Here is a 17518-nt window from a genome sequence, read left to right as displayed (position 1 = left end):
GTCACCGACTTGAAATTCAAGATCGTTGCGTCGTTTGTCGGTATAGCTCTTTTGACGACTTCGGGCCGTCTTAAGCCTATCTCGGATTTGAACGATTTTCTCGGTGGTTTCGTGAATGAGTTCGGGTCCGGTGATTTGTACGTCGCCTACTTCGGCTCAACAAAGAGGTGAACGACATTTTCGGCCATATAGCGCTTCAAAAGGTGCGACTTTAATACTCGCGTGATAACTATTGTTGTAAGAGAACTCGGCGAGAGGTAAGTGCTTGTCCCAAGCTTTTCCGAAATCAACCACGCAAGCTCGTAACATGTCCTCTAAGGTTTGAATTGTACGTTCGCTTTGTCCATCGGTTTGAGGATGATATGCGGTGCTTATGTCTAAACGCGTTCCCAATGCTTCTTGCAAAGTACGCCAAAATCTAGAAACGAAACGGCCATCTCGGTCGGAGATAATCGATAAAGGTACACCGTGTCGGGCTACGATCTCCTTAATGTAAAGTTGTGCAAGTTTCTCCATTTTGTCCGTTTCTTTCATGGCAAGGAAGTGTGCGGATTTGGTGAGACGGTCAACAATAACCCAAATGGTATCATAACCGCCCGTCGTTTTTGGTAGCTTGGTGATAAAATCCATCGTTATCCTTTCCCACTTCCATTGCGGGATCTCGGGTTGTTGAAGTAGTCCGGACGGTCTTTGGTGTTCGGCTTTGACTTTGGAACATGTCAAACACTTGGAAACATAAGTAGCTACGTCCCTTTTGATGTTCGGCCACCAATATAGTTATTTAAGGTCGTGGTACATCTTATTGGCACCGGGGTGAATCGAGTATCGTGACTTATGGGCTTCATCTAAAATAAGGCTTCGTAGGTCCCCATAACTAGGCACCCAAATCCTTCCGGCGTAATATCGGAGTCCGGTCTCCCTAATTTCGAATCGAGAGACGAGAATGTTCAAGAGCTCGTGTGAAAGGTTTTCATCCTTAAGAGCCTCATCTTGGGCTACCCGAATTTGGCTATTAAGGTTAGTGTGAATGGTGATGTTTAAAGCTCGGACACGAAGAGGCACCGCTCTTTCTTTTCGACTTAAGGCATCGGCTACTACGTTTGCCTTCCCGGGATGGTAACGAAGCTCGCAATTGTAATCGTTCAAAGTTTCAATCCACCGTCGTTGTCTCATGTTTAGTTGCTTTTGATCGAAGATATGTTGAAGGCTTTTGTGATCGGTGAAGATAGTCCTCTTGGTTCCATAAAGATAGTGTCTCCACATTTTAAGTGCAAAGACAACGGCTCCGAGTTCGAGATCATGTGTCGTATAGTTTCGTTCATGAATTTTGAGTTGTCGAGAAGCATAAGCAATGACTTTCGTTCGTTGCATCAATACACACCCAAAACCATGTTTCGAGGCATCACAATATACAACAAAGTCATCATTGCCTTCGGGAAGTGACAAGATAGGAGCGGTGGTTAGCTTCGTTTTCAAGATTTGGAATGCGGATTCATGTTCGGTCGCCCAAATGAATTTCTTTCCCTTGTGAGTCAATGCGGTTAGAGGACGTGCAACCAAAGAGAAATTTTCGATGAATCTACGATAGTACCCGGCGAGACCCAAGAATTGACGAATGTGAGTAGGAGTAGTAGGAGTCTCCCATTTACTAATGGCTTCGATTTTCGTGGGATCGACTTTAATACCTTGATTACTTACAACATGACCAAGAAATTGAACTTCCTTTAACCAAAATTCACACTTGGAGAATTTGGCATAAAGTCGTTCTTGTCTCAAGAGTTCAAGCACAAGTCAGAGATGTTGTTCGTGCTCTTCTTCATTTTTAGAATAGATCAATATGTCATCGATGAACACAATAACGAATTTATCGAGATACGGTTTGCACACGCGGTTCATAAGATCCATGAACACCGCCGGTGCGTTAGTGAGACCAAATGGCATGACAAGGAATTCATAACTACCATAACGAGTTCGGAAAGCGGTTTTGGAGACATCTTCCCCCTTAACCCTCAATTGATGATAACCCGAGCGGAGATCGATTTTCGAATTTACACAAGACCCTTGTAGTTGATCAAAGAGGTCATCGATGCGAGGAAGAGGATATCGGTTCTTAACCGTCAATTTGTTTAGTTCACGATAGTCAATGCACATTCGTAGGGATCCGTCTTTCTTTTTAACAAACAAAATCGGAGCGCCCCAAGGTGAATGGCTAGGTTGGATAAAACCACGATCAAGTAGTTCTTGGATTTGACTTTGCAATTCTTGCATTTCGGATGGAGCGAGTCTATATGGTGCACGTGCTACAGGTGCGGCTCCCGGAATAAGATCGATTTGGAATTCTACCGGTCGATGAGGTGGAAGACCCGGCAATTCGTCGGGAAATACATCGGAAAAGTCACTAACAATTGGCACATCATCGATATGCTTATCATCGGACTCGACTTTCTTAACGTGGGCAAGGATCGCAAAACAACCCTTACGGAGTAGTTTTCTAACTTTAAGGCACGAAACGAGGTTGAGTCTGGTGCAACTCTTATCGCCATAAACAATCAAAGGTTCACCATTTTCGATAGGAATTCGGATTGCGTTAAGATCACAAAGGATGTGAGATTTCGTTTTGACTAACCAATTCATACCGATTATTACATCAAAGCTTCCTAGTTCCATGGGTATCAAGTCAATTTCAAATTCTTTACCCAAAATGTTTATCGTACACCCCCGGTAATATGTGTCGGCACTTAATAGTTTCCCGTTAGCCACTTCAATGGTATAAGTGGTATCTAATGGAAGAGGTGGAGTGCTAAAAGAATGAGTCAAAGTCTTGGATACAAAGCATTTATCGGCACCCGAATCGAATAAGCAAGAGACATAAGAATTGTTGAGAAGAAATGTACCCGTGACTAGTTCAGTGTCATCCCGGGCTTCCTCGGTGTTGATGTTGAAAGCTCGGCCGCGCGTATTGGGGTTATCTTTCTTCTTTGGGCATGCATTTCTATAATGACCCGTTTGGCCACATTCGTAACAAGTGCCCGTCTTTGGTGCATTGGGCCACTTTCGAGCGACGGGAGTGGCACTTTTACAATCGTTGGCCTTATGACCAACTCCTTGGCACCGGTGGCAAATTAACTTACTACATTCGCCAAAGTGATGTTTGTTGCATTTGTTGCAAAGAGGTAGGTTCCCGGCATAACCCTTCTTGCCGTCGGAGGTGTAAGGCTTCTTAGCAAAGTTGTTGTTGTTTGATTGGGAGGGTTCCCACTTTCTTTTGTTGCCGCCCGATTTATCCTCGGCCTTAAGTGCCGGAACTACGATTTCGTCAACCGTTTCTATCAATTTGCGGGCCATGTTCAAAGCTTCTTGATGATTAGTGGGTTTGGATGACATTACTCCGTGTTTGATACTCTTTGGAAGACCATCCATGTAAAGTTCAACCCTTAAAGCTTCGGGGTTCACAAGATTTGGGCACATCAAGGCTAGTTCGGAAAATCGTTGATTGTAAGCCTTGAGATCATTTTCGATCGCCTTTAAAGTTCTTAGCTCTTGTTCGAGCCTTCGGGTTTCTTCACGAGGGAAATATTCGACAATCATCTTTTCCCTCAAGTCGGCCCAAGAGAGGGCGTGAGCTTCATCGGTACCCACCGATTGTACATAAGTATTCCACCATGTAAGAGCGACACCGGCGAAGGTGTGAGTGGAGTATTTGACCTTGTCTTGGTCCCGACAACCGCTTATGCTAAAGACGGCTTCCGTTTGCTCAAACCATCGGGTGAGCACGACTAGTCCCCCGGTTCCATCAAAAGTGTGAGGTTTGCACCCCATGAAAGCTTTATAGGAGCATCCCTCGTTTGAGTTTCCGGCTCCATTGTTGTTGTTGTTGTTGCTGTGGTTGTTATTATTATTGTTGTTCGATGAGTGACCGGCCATGGCCGCATCTACGGCGGTGGCTATCATCCGTTCAAGAGCTTGTTCGGGAGTTTCATTGCGGCGTACCCGACGAGGAGCCATTGTTCCTTCAAGACACAAGAATATCATTGATTAGTATTCTCAATAATACTAACCGTGATATAGAATAAAGATAAATAGAAGTTTTTCCTCGACTCGCCTTAAATTCTTTATGTCATAATGTCGGAACGTTCATATGAGTCACCGTAATATAATCCCGGCAATTATATTACCCTGATTCATATGTGCATTCGACATTATTCTATAAAGTCAAGGTGGCGTGTCAATCAATTTAAACAACGTGAGATTAAGATGAACTAAGAGTAGATATGAGTAGAAGCGTTCGAGTATAAATGCACAAGTAGTCAAGTAATTTCTACTTCAAGTCTATATGCCGGTTGTAGTCTAGACTCACCAATGTACCCTATGACTCGAGGTTGACACCAATGAACTCTAAATCCCTACAACCAATGCTCTGATACCATCTGTAGCGACCCGAAAAAATCGTCATTGACGGCGCCGTCTACTTAGGTCCCGTTACGTGGTCATAAGTCTTTAAAACAACGTTTGACCAAAAGATATGTCGCATTCATTTCAAATGTAAAAATTGTTCAAAGTTTACAAGAATAGTTCCACCACAAGTTACGATACAAAGTTTTAAGTACAAATGAAACTTATGCGACACAATTTAAAAGTAGCCAAAAGACGCTCCATGTATGCATATATATACTCGACATCCAATGCAAGTATCAAAATAATGAGCGGAAGCATGTATCATGTATCGTTCAAGGACCTAAGAAAAACATAGAAATCTGTCAACGAAAACGTTGGTGAAATCATAGGTTTAAGTAAGTAAGTACAAGTGAACCACAAGATTTGCATCAATGAAATAATAGTAGTACATTCCAAAAGTTTGTTTCACGAGCACCCAATTATCAATGCTTAACATTCCTTCCATTGAACCCCATCACTTAGTGCTAGAACATACACTGTTTCTCGAAAATATATTTCATTCGTAAACGGTAGCGAACCGTTTGAATGAGGGTTTGTCAAACCCATATGGATCCATACCACATAAGTTCTCGCTTACACCCGGCAAGTGTAACTAATGATAATCGAATTGAGGATTTTGTTCTAAACTCGTATGTAGAATGTTTGTTTTCCTGTACTTGTGTTCACTTAGTAAAAGAAATGTTTATGTTTTCTCATCCCAAATGTAAGTTCAAAAAGAGTAAAAGTGGGACTATGATCTCACCTTGAGTGCACGAGTAGTAAAGTACTTCAACAAGTAAACGTGTGCAAAGAACAATGCTAGTCTTGACCTAAACAATAGGTTGTATCAATAACGGTAAACACGATAGGTCAAAGATGTTCAATTAGTCCTATGGCTCGTTACGGCTCGATTATGTAGCATGTGAAATCAAATTGTCAAGTTTCATGCAAGATACAAGTATATAAACAAGTTAGGAAGGTTGCATAATCATTTGGTTAAGTTTGACAAAAAGTCAAACTTTGGTCGGTCAAAGTCAACGAAAAAGTCAACACGTTCGGGTCGGGTCCCGAACTATTTTTCTGAGGTTTTTAATCATGTATGAGCATGTTAGAACAAGTTACATGTGAATCGGAGGTGCGTAGCATAGCAAACATTATTCGAAAATTGACAAAGTTGGACAGACCACTTTGGCGCGCCGCGCGGGTATATGGCGCGTCGCGCCATTACCTGTGCAGAGAATTCTGGCAGTTTTTAAGTTTTATGCACGAACCTAACTTCAAACAATCACCATTTATGATCCGCAAACAATCAAGACAAGTATCTTATACCGTTGGGAAGGTAATTTGACGAGGAAAACAACTAAACACATTTCATCAATCAATCTACCTATTACAACAACCAAAACCGCATCTAATGCTTAACATTAACCGCATACAAGTTCATAAATGCAATTCAATGATTCGGGCAACCAATTTACATGAATGATATGCCGTTTCGAAGGTAATCAAGCATACAATCCAATTAAACACTTACCAATAATAATCCATGGCATTCAATGCATCAAAAGTCCATTTCAAGTTCATCAAACCCTAACCCAAATTCACCAAAATCAATAATCAAGTTCATGAAGTTTTCTAAGGCAACCTACACATCAAATTGAAGCTAGTGATACTAGGAACACAATTAGAACATGAACTTTTAACATCTAACAACATATGATCATCCAAAATTCAAGAACAACACACCAAAATTCAAGTTCATGCTAGTTACACTAAAACAACGAGATCGAGCATATAAATTACACGCACGACATCACAATGAGCCATAGACACTAACTAACACCATTTCAAGTCAAAAACACGAATTTAGAGAAATCTAGAGTTTTAGAAATGTTACCCAAACGAGATGAAGTTGGTACCAAAATGAAGAGGATGAAGAGAGGATTACGAATATGTAATTTATTTTGTTGTAAGCCTCCTAGATCGGATTTAGATGATGATTGAATGAATTTGGTAATGGTGTGTGTGTTCTTGCTAGAGAGAAAGAGAGAGAGATGGAGATGATAATGAATGGGTGAAAGGGGTTTGACCCTTTGACCTAGTAAAAGGTTTGATCCCTTGTCAAGTTTAGTCCCTCAACTTTCGTTCGGGTGCGTGAATTACCTAAACGAGATAATTTAAAACGCGTATCAACGGGAGATGTTATAAACATATAACGGACTTTATATTAGTATAACGGAAAAGTAAATGGAAAAAGGCAGGATGTTACAGCATATTATTCAAAAACGTGATCATTCATAAAAACGAGTTAAAACTTCAATTAAGCATAACATGAGCATACGGTAACAAAAATTCGAAATTCCAAAGCCCAAACTTATTAGTTTTTCAAGAGGATTTTGATTATCTCATAATATTATACATTCAACAAGTTTAAGTTTCTGACCTCACACAAAACAAATTCGTGATTCATCAAAAAGTCATCAAACGATCAAATTAACGAATACTGTCATGCATACATACAAGGACTTGAGCACTAGACACTATATCTACCCTAAAATGTAACAAAAACATGAAAATCCAAAAATTAGAGTTTTTGAAACTTACCCTAATCAAGAAATTATTGGTATATTTGTGTAGAGCTCTTCGAGAGGAGTCCGAATATGTAAACGATTTTATGATCAAGTGATTATTGAAGGTGTTCTTGAGGATGAAAGATTGATGATGATGATGATGAATAGTAATGGGTGTTCTTGATAAGAGAATAAGATAGATACGTGTGTGTGTTTGTTTGGTGAAATGAATCTAGATCAGAAATATAAGTAGAAAAGGGAAGTCACGGTTTAAACTGTAGTAGTCACGGGTAGTTATAAGATATCACGGGTGTAATAATTTGATAAACACGGGTATTATATCTATTTGCAATTATAATTATAGATGTCACAATTTTTAACTGTATGGTCACGGGTTCTATTAAATTCTTATCTGTTATCTAAAACCCAATGTATTTTACTTTAATATGATTTACTTAATTGATTTATTTTGTATTTAAAAAAATACATTTATATATTGTTCAAAACCTTTTAGAATCTTGACGTTATACTTAGTTGATGTGTTTCATAAAATACTTATTTATTATATTTTTAAATTAGATACTGAAAACATGAATGTTTAAACTAATTTTCTCGCGTTTAGTTTAAGAATATCCTAATTAATACAGTTGATTTTCAAAACTCAATTATTATATAACATAATAACTATTAAAATTAATAATCATACGTTTTGTTGTCTTAAAATATATTTTTCTCGTTTTCACTAACCGTGGTGTTTTAAAAAAATAAAATATAACCAATATTAATAATAGTATATTTAAAAAAATACATACAAAATTATAAGTTTTAAGCAACGGTTGTTAAGTTCTCAACGAAAAGTTAACGGAAAAAGTCGGGTTATTACATTACCTACCCCTTAAAGAAAATTTCGTCCCGAAATTTTAGTTGGTGTGATTAAACGGCGTTTAAGAAACAAGTGAGGATAGAAATGTTCGTCTTGACGTAGAAAGATCGAGCATCTTGTAGGTAAAACGAGATCATAGTCTTTTGATACGAATACCTTTGAATAAACTGCTCGGAGTGCAAGTGTGATATGACAGAGATGAGAAGGAAATTACGGGTGACTCGAATGATGTCACATATAGAGTCTCAGTATATTCAGATGTCAGCAAAAAAAATAAAGGATTTATGTAACATGGTACGTGGTGAAAGTAAAGTTGATCAAGCATTACCTCCATCACGTTTCATTAAAACTTCCACATGACTTACCGTAATATAACCACGTTGATCAAGCGTCATTATATTACACTAACTCATGCTTCCATTCCAACATTACTCGAAAATATTTATGGATATAAAACAAGTGTCGTTTTCCAAAATTTATAAATCAAAATGATTTCAAAAAGGGGTGCACTAAAAATAGTACGAGAATATAATATTTAATTAATTTAATAATATTGAAAGGGTAATGACATAAGAATGTCTTTGAAACTATTGAGAATCTTCGTGAGTCGGATAAAACTTATTCCGATTTACAATTCGAGATGTCAGGAGTTTCTGAATCGAAGCATATAAGCACATAATATAACACATATGATATCTATAAAAATATATAAGTAATAACTCATGTAGGAATGTCGAAAATTTCGAAAGTCCTGAATGACGCTTCCTGGTTTTTCAATGACCGGGGTGTTGAAAATGAACTCGTTTGAGCATGAGAAGGCTTGTAATCAAAGGGAGAAATACTTTCTCACCGATAGTAATAATAATATTATATTAATATCAGAATATGCACATAATCACATATAAGTGTAACGACACGGTTCTAGACTAGATCACTAATGTATCCTAACGGTCCAGGTCAGACACATTAATGCACCTAATTCCCTAGAACCAACGCTCTGATACCATCTCTAACGACCCGCCAAAATCGCTATTGACGCGGTACATTATCTACGGTCCCACAGCGAGGTTTCGACCTCTATATGATACGTTTTGATAAAACATTGCATTCATTTTTTTTTTTTTTAAACATACTTTCTATACATAGAAAGTTTACCAAAATATAGACATATCCCATATATATATGACAACTTATACAAAATGACTAAATCATCAATTTATTTAATAACAGATTATAACAATAATATTTGAATGCAATGTCTTTTTGAAAATATGGCATAAAACACTCCATGCAGCACCTTGAGCAAATAGCAAGCAGACAGCGGAAGCACTTTTGAAAAACCTGAGAATAAACATGCTAAAAGTGTCAACCAAAAGGTTGGTGAGTTCATAGGTTTATCATAACAATAGTTATCAATAGTTTCAATAGACCACAAGATTTCCGTTTATAAATATATGTACACTCGCAAGTGCATAAAAGTATTCTATAAGTTGTAGGCACCCGGTAACAAGCCTTAACATTCATATTTTACCCTCTGAAGTACACCAGATCAGGTGTGTTTAAAATAACCTCGAAGTACTAAAGCATCCCATAGTCAGGATTGGGTTTGTCAGACCCAATAGATCTATCTTTAGGATTCGCGCCTACCGTACATAGACAAGTAGTTTAATGTTACCAAGCTAAGGGTATATTTCTGGTTTAAACCCACATAGAATTAGTTTCAGTACTTGTGCCTATTTCGTAAAACATTTATAAAACAGCGCATGTATTCTCAGCCCAAAAATATATATTGCAAAAGCAATTAAAAAGGGAGCAAATGAAACTCACCTTTGTAGCCCAATAAACAATTCACGTAGATGTAACCAATACTCGGAATGCAAGTAACCGTAGACCTCATCCTAAAGAATATATATTGGTTAATAAATGTCTAACAAGCTAGGTCAGGTCATAGGGTTCGTATAGTCCTATTGCTCAAGTCCGACTCATAAATTTAGCAAAAGTCAACAAAAGTCAACGCAAGTCAAAGTAAGCCAAATGTAAGTCAAACGCAAGTCAAACACAGTCAACATGGTTAACACAAGTCAACAACCGCATAAAATTACACAAGTTGGTCAAGTAGTCAAACATAGGTCAAACTTAAGTTATTCATTTTTACTTAGAAAAATTTATATTATTTACATATATGTATTTTTTAGTATTTTGCAGCTGATTCCGGGTCCTACCAAATTTGATATAATACCTTAGGTCGTGACCATTGGAAATTATGTCATCCCACCTTTCTATAGACAGTTTATTTGACAAAAACGGAGTTACGGTTTTAAAGTTATGACCTCGCGAAAACAGTCTCCCGAAACATAAAATGCTGATAAAAATTTTGTTAAGTGTTCAAAATCAGCAACGATTGCCCATTTTCTCGCTTGTTTTATACCTGTTTAGACTCAACAAAATTATACAAATAATATATCGTTTTAAAGTTTGTCGCAAATACTTTCAATACCAAATAATAGTTTTTATCTAAACTTAACTGATTTCAACTTGCGAGTCCTCAAAGTAGGTCCGAGAGTCATTTTGACAATTTTGTTAAAATACTAAAATTTTCGGTTGACGATCCAATTTTGAATCCGGCTGACCTGACTTAACCAAATTTTTATCACAGCTCAAAAATGACATTTTAGATGTGTTGGTAATTTTCGTTTTTCAAAATTATGCATATGGGTCAATTTATGCACGTTTGATCCGAATGAGTCATAAAACTTTCTTTAAACCAAATTTGACCCAAACTCATTTTTAAATTACCAAAACTTGCAAACATACTTAAATCAATATACGGGATGTGTTACATACCTTTGGTTCTCAAAATTTCGCATATGGGTCAAAGTAGGCTCGTATGACCCAAATGGATCATAAACACCCATTTTGACCAAAACATGCCACAACTTATTTTTTTAAACACCACAACCTTTAAACTTACTTAGATCGACGTTTGGGAATTTTCTACACTGATCGTTACCCATTTTGACCCATTAAACCTATTTGGTCAAACAAAGTCAATTGCACATAATATTTAGCTTAAATAATGTAGTCAATTTCCAGAATTTTTATAAAAATAAGTACAGGTCCGTTTGACTTAAAATACACGCCAAAATCTCCGTAACTCAAAGTCCTAAAACATATCCAGAGATCAGACTTTAAGTCATAATAGAAAAATCGCAGCAGTCTCAAATGCGCCCGACAGTTTTTCAGAAAATTTTCAGCGCGCTCCAGTTTTGTAAATTCTGCCATTTATTCTAGAAAAATGAAAACGACGAACGGCCAATTGGAGATGGCCACAAACATCTCAAATAATCACTGGTAAATAAATCTAAGCAATTCATATAGCCAATTCGTACAGTTTTATAAAATACTACGGACTTCCTGATTTGGATAGAATTTAGACATGTTGTTTTGTAACACATATAACGCATAGCAAACAACGGTTTCAGAAGCTAACATACAAATGAAATATGTGCAAAAACATGTAAATAACCACATACCAGAAGCACAAGTCCTAAGTCCATCTACAAATCAAGTTATGTCATTCGCTGCAAATTTTTTTGGACAGATTCAATTCGTTTCAGGAGGTCATATTCGAACGCATATAACCGAACATCTAGGAACAATTAGCATGCATACTCTACATGAAAAGTGAAGTACTAATCATATAATTTTCAAAAATCCTCAGCTCATAATCCAGAAATCAATTTAAATGGCGTTTTTCATCTGTTTAAAACGTTGATCAACAAAAGTCGGGTCTAATAATCAATTAAGCATAACGGGAGTTTTAAAAATCCAATTAACATGATATCCGAGTCTATCTTGAGTGTTTTTCACTTGTCTTTTTAACCATGTAACATACATAAACCAATTCATCACCAATCGATACCAGTTTTCAGATTAATGCATAAAACACAACGATAATTCAATTGATCATAACTTGAGTTATACATAGCGAAAATATGCGATTCAAAAGAGCAAACTTATTAATTTTTTACAAGAATTTCATTTATAATTATTTCATAAACTGAAAATATCATGTTCATATCAGTAGCATATTATTCAAAAACGTGATCATTCATAAAAACGAGTTAAAACTTCAATTAAGCATAACATGAGCATACGGTAACGAAAATTCGAAATTCCAAAGCCCAAACTTATTAGTTTTTCAAGAGGATTTTGATTATCTCATAATATTATACATTCAACAAGTTTAAGTTTCTGACCTCACACAAAACAAATTCGTGATTCATCAAAAAGTCATCAAACGATCAAATTAACGAATACTGTCATGCATACATACAAGGACTTGAGCACTAGACACTATATCTACCCTAAAATGTAACAAAAACATGAAAACCCAAAAATTAGAGTTTTTGAAACTTATCCTAATCAAGAAATTATTGGTATATTTGTGTAGAGCTCTTCGAGAGGAGTCCGAATATGTAAACGATTTTATGATCAAGTGATTATTGAAGGTGTTCTTGAGGATGAAAGATTGATGATGATGATGAATAGTAATGGGTGTTCTTGATAAGAGAATAAGATAGATACGTATGTGTGTTTGTTTGGTGAAATGAATCTAGATCAGAAATATAAGTAGAAAAGGGAAGTCACGGTTTAAACTGTAGTAGTCACGGGTAGTTATAAGATATCACGGGTGTAATAATTTGATAAACACGGGTATTATATCTATTTGCAATTATAATTATAGATGTCACAATTTTTAACTGTATGGTCACGGGTTCTATTAAATTCTTATCCGTTATCTAAAACCCAATGTATTTTACTTTAATATGATTTACTTAATTGATTTATTTTGTATTTAAAAAAATACATTTATATATTGTTCAAAACCTTTTAGAATCTTGACGTTATACTTAGTTGATGTGTTTCATAAAATACTTATTTATTATATTTTTAAATTAGATACTGAAAACATGAATGTTTAAACTAATTTTCTCGCGTTTAGTTTAAGAATATCGTAATTAATACAGTTGATTTTCAAAACTCAATTATTATATAACATAATAACTATTAAAATTAATAATCATACGTTTTGTTGTCTTAAAATATATTTTTCTCGTTTTCACTAACCGTGGTGTTTTAAAAAAATAAAATATAACCAATATTAATAATAGTATATTTAAAAAAAATACATACAAAATTGTAAGTTTTAAGCAACGGTTGTTAAGTTCTCAACGAAAAGTTAACGGAAAAAATCGGGTTATTACAACCATTCAAAATGTCTTTGAAAAGGAGATCGAATAAAGAACCATGTCCTTCACTTTATTTAACTTTGTTTTATATTATGCTTCAATACATATACTATGATTAAATAAATTAATTTAGTGGTTGAAGAAGAGTGTCATACAACAACAACAACAAAACTCAATACCACATAGTGGTGTATGAGGGAGGTGATATGTAGACAATCCTTCTCCTATTCGAGAATAAAAACAATTCATTTTTTCACCCATAGTGCAACACTCTCAAAAGTAAAGAAAGTCATCCCCCTCTCTATTCGACGGATAAAGAGATTGCTTCCGAGTGGACCTCCAGCCAATAAGTAAGAAATTCTTTTAAAAAAATAGTAAAATAAAATTTAAAATAAAATTGAGACACCATGAAAATGATAGAATCAAATTTTCATGAGTTTTACATCCTATATGAAATTCAATTTAGATTCTAAACGGCAGTCAAGACGCCAATAAATCGGCGTTTGCTGTTAACTCAAAAATAGAGCCGTAGTGTCATAGATAGTATTTATTAGTTATTGTTTAGTGATAGAAGAAAATGTTAACATAACGCTGAGATGACAATCAGTTATAAAATAAAGTTATGTCATTAATGAGAATGATCTAATTATGATAAACGTTAAATTTGTTTTAATTAAAAAGTATTCTTATATTGTGTCTTTAAATTTAGTGATACTTATAATATTGATCGATAACATTGTGGTCTCAAGTTTTAATTCCATTTTCGCTAGATATCATAAGAAAAACTCTAACTGGAATCTTTGGTTGTAATCTCCTTTACTTTCCTTGTAATGTAAAATTTTGTAGTTCTTGTATTCCTTGTAACTTTTTTTTCATAGCTTTTTACTTTTTAATAAATTTCAGCCGTTCGAAATAAATACATAATGTTTATGTATTTTATTCACGAGAAATAATAATTCACAAAATACATGTGAAAGTTGTCCATTTGAGTTGGACTAATAACACATGACAAATATAATCTAATCTAATATAATCCAATATCAAAAGAAACTACTCTAAAAAAAAAAAAAAAAAAAAACTATTTTGCAATAGTTTCATCAAGTCATCACCTTTCACCAATACATACGTCACTTTATTTTTTTTCATTATAATAAGACCACTTTTTATATTTATTAATACATGGTATATGCTAGGCATAAAATGAGTACCAATCAACTCGTCAATTATTGAGTTTTCAAATGTCAAGAACTTGAAACGATGATCGTGAAATCGATCAAGAGTGATGGGATCGTTCTCTAATGTCATTCAAAACATTTGTAATCGAAAAAGGTCGTTGAGATGGATGATGCGGCTGTCGTAAACAATCAATAAGTCGCCTTAAGCAATTGCGAATACGATGACACCAGAAACACAACCCTACTTGACCAAAGACTCCTGTAAAAACACCTATTGCTAATGAGGGCTCCATTTTATGATTCAAAGTAGACAAAAGTGATACGACAACAAATTAAAGTTATGTTATAAGATTTTGTAAATTTATCTGTTAACTAACGTAATAGATCATACTGGTAGGGGATTTATGAAATGTAACATTTGTTGTTATTAATGTGGATGTGTAACGTATTCTCCTTTAATACTTCACAAAACATAAATAAAATCCAAAGACACTTGTTTCAAACCCTTCAAAATTAATAATTCAATGTTGTTGACAAATTTTTTTGGGTATGTTTGGATAACATAAAAAAAAGAGCTTATGAGAGTTTAAAAAAGTAGAGCTTGTGATTTTAAGGAACTTATGACTTTTAAGCTTTGTTTGGTAACTAAAAAAAAATAGAACTTATTAAATTGTAGAGCTTAAAAAAGAAACTCCTTAGAAGTAGCTTAATAAATAAGCTCTTAAAAAAGTAGAGCTTATGATATGCATTGTTACTAAAAAGCCCTCCATTATTATTTTATATAACTGAAGTGCATTCCTTTCGTTTCCATCACATTCCGTTGTACAAATGCAACCCCCACCGAGCAAAACGTGCTTAACACTGACTATAGTGAATGTGGTCATATTAGCTCCAGCAACCGTATGAACGGTAATCCTGTCATGAAACTGATTACCTAGTTGATACATCATACATTCAAACAAATAAATCAATTAATACAGATCAGGTACTAAAACATTGATAAAGGGGGGTTCAATAAAGTTTAATAGCCTCAAGCCACAAAATTTCATCCCTAATCATAAACAAAGATTCAAAAACGTTAATGACAAATTGTAAAAGCAAGGAAATCTTAAGTTTCTTACTGTTGTTCGGCTACTAATTCGATGTCTTCAAATGATGATCCATTCTTCGCCTACATTCAAATAAAAATATAGATCTAAACATAAGATAACGATTCCCATAAAAATTTTAAACGTACTATACATGGTCGAGTTGTGCTTTTTCGATTGTTGTTACTACCTTCATTATCGAATTAAAAAGAGCCTTGCATTTACAAATCCCTATGGAAATACATTAATAAGTTGATAACAATCTATAAACAACTTTTCAAGGTTGATTTTCATAAGTGCAAAAATACAACTTTGTTGTGATCATCATCTCCGCTCTCACTAACCTTCACACCCCGATGAAAAAGCCCTTTCTTTTCCATCTTATTAGCAAAGACCAGGCTAAGGGACGAACTTCATCTCTTCTATTATCCACTTACACCTTACACTTCTGCTTGGCAATATCACCAAAGCATCCCATCTGGATTCCCTCAGCTTCAGATAGCCAAGTTAGGTGAAACCAAAATGACCTAAGGTAAGGAACAGACAAAGCAGGGACTTAGAGACTAGCATCCGATTGTGAGCGCCCTCTTCCCTTCGGTGGCTATTTGACTAAGGCTGGAAAGAGGTTCTCCTTCGAGGCTTATTAATTAAGTTAAGGAAAATATGAAGCAATTCTTTAGTGGTAGCACTGATACGATGGAGATAACTACTACTTGATCCATGATCTGAATTTTCACATGAACATGAACCCTTGGAGTTACTTTCAGCATCCTCATCGCAGTTGTGTACCTTATTGTATAGCGACTAAGTAAAATAAAATTTTCAAAAAATAAACATACGGTGCATCAAATTCAAGTTTCTTTTACGCCTTCATTCTTAATTCTTAAAACTCACACACAGAAGCTCAATTTTGTAAAATTACAAATTCTGTATGTTGAAAGAAGGTCCCTACAATAGAAATCGCACACCTACCATTGCTCCTAATAAACAATGGTAAGTAAAAACTAAAAGAACGCTTAAAAAGAAGTTGAAGACGTGAAATCATGATCAAAGAGGTGCCAGGTATAGCAGATACTTATCATCTAAAACCATACATAATTTATAAGCACATATGCTACCTTTTTATCCTATTGAGCAAATCCAAACCTTAATCATAACTCATTTCACATTTTCTGTAAACTAATCCTTAACGTATGTTATTATGTAGTTCCAACTATATAGTGAGCAAGTACATACATAAGCAATCAAACTATACCAAAAAAAATACGATAAACAAACTTAATATTCTCATAATGTTGCCAATTTTCACCAGCACATTTCTGCTCCTTAATAGTCACATTAGCCGCTTTCTTTCCACATTTTCCAATCACATCCTTCACATAATCAATTGTTTCTAACATAACCAACATCAAATTAACCAAAACCTAACACTTAATTCCACAATCAACAAATAACCATTAAAACCCTAATTAATAACAGCAACACTTGCTCTTAGCAGAAGATTCCAAAACTAGGTGACACGTACAGATTATATTTTGTAGGAAGAGTAATTGCTCCACCGCTAGTTACACACTCCGATGACATAGCAGCAACTGTGTACATGGGATGTACGGTAGGAGCTAGAGGCAACAGCGACGACGACTGAGTATCGCTGGAGCAACGTCGCTTGAATCAATTTAGGCTTGGGAGGGTAATCGGTGGTGAACTTCTTGTAGTTGATTTGGATTCAGCGGAAAAAGAGAGAATTTGATTGAACGAAAGGGGAAAAAGGTGTGATATTATGATGTAAATTTCGTGAACAGTAAGTCTCTTCATAATTAGTATGTGTATCTAATAATAATCTAAGTATAAGAAAACATTTAAGCATTAGAGCATCCTCATAAAACAAATCCTAACCATACAGTGCATGTGAATATATTGAAGATTTATGATAAATTCAATCTATCATTTCAAATGTACACTAAAACAAATTATATAATAAAAACAATTATATACTCCTTATCATATAATGTATTAGTATGAAAAAGATTTTGCAAATGGGTTGTGGTTAGCACGATTTAAAATGTTACATATTAATAACCGACTTTATAGAAATGACTAATAAGTGTCATTTCCA

General features: G+C 35.1%; 1 protein-coding gene across 6 annotated transcripts; it reads right to left on the bottom strand.

Annotated features, from left to right (window-relative positions):
• Positions 1-14914: 14914 nt before the first annotated feature.
• LOC139848021 (uncharacterized) lies at positions 14915-17108 on the bottom strand. Of its 6 annotated transcripts, none has more exons than XR_011759784.1 (3): positions 15593-17108; positions 15436-15485; positions 14915-15248 (listed from the first exon to the last, which is right to left on the bottom strand). XR_011759784.1 is itself a non-coding variant. In XM_071837760.1 (3 exons), the coding sequence occupies exons 1-3, from the start codon at positions 15780-15782 to the stop codon at positions 15010-15012; spliced, it is 306 nt and encodes a 101-aa protein (XP_071693861.1). In that variant the 5' UTR covers positions 15783-17108; the 3' UTR covers positions 14915-15009. The 6 variants fall into 6 exon arrangements, 1 of the variants encoding a protein (XP_071693861.1); XR_011759785.1 differs by having other exon boundaries at positions 15747-17108; XR_011759787.1 differs by having other exon boundaries at positions 14915-15240; positions 15747-17108.
• Between the last annotated feature and the right edge of the window lie 410 nt (positions 17109-17518).

This window comes from Rutidosis leptorrhynchoides, chromosome 5 (genome assembly GCF_046630445.1).
Source record: "Rutidosis leptorrhynchoides isolate AG116_Rl617_1_P2 chromosome 5, CSIRO_AGI_Rlap_v1, whole genome shotgun sequence".
NCBI lineage: Eukaryota > Viridiplantae > Streptophyta > Magnoliopsida > Asterales > Asteraceae > Rutidosis > Rutidosis leptorrhynchoides.
The sequence above is the reverse complement of the archived record's forward strand: the minus strand, read 5'-3'. Positions and strand labels throughout refer to the sequence as shown.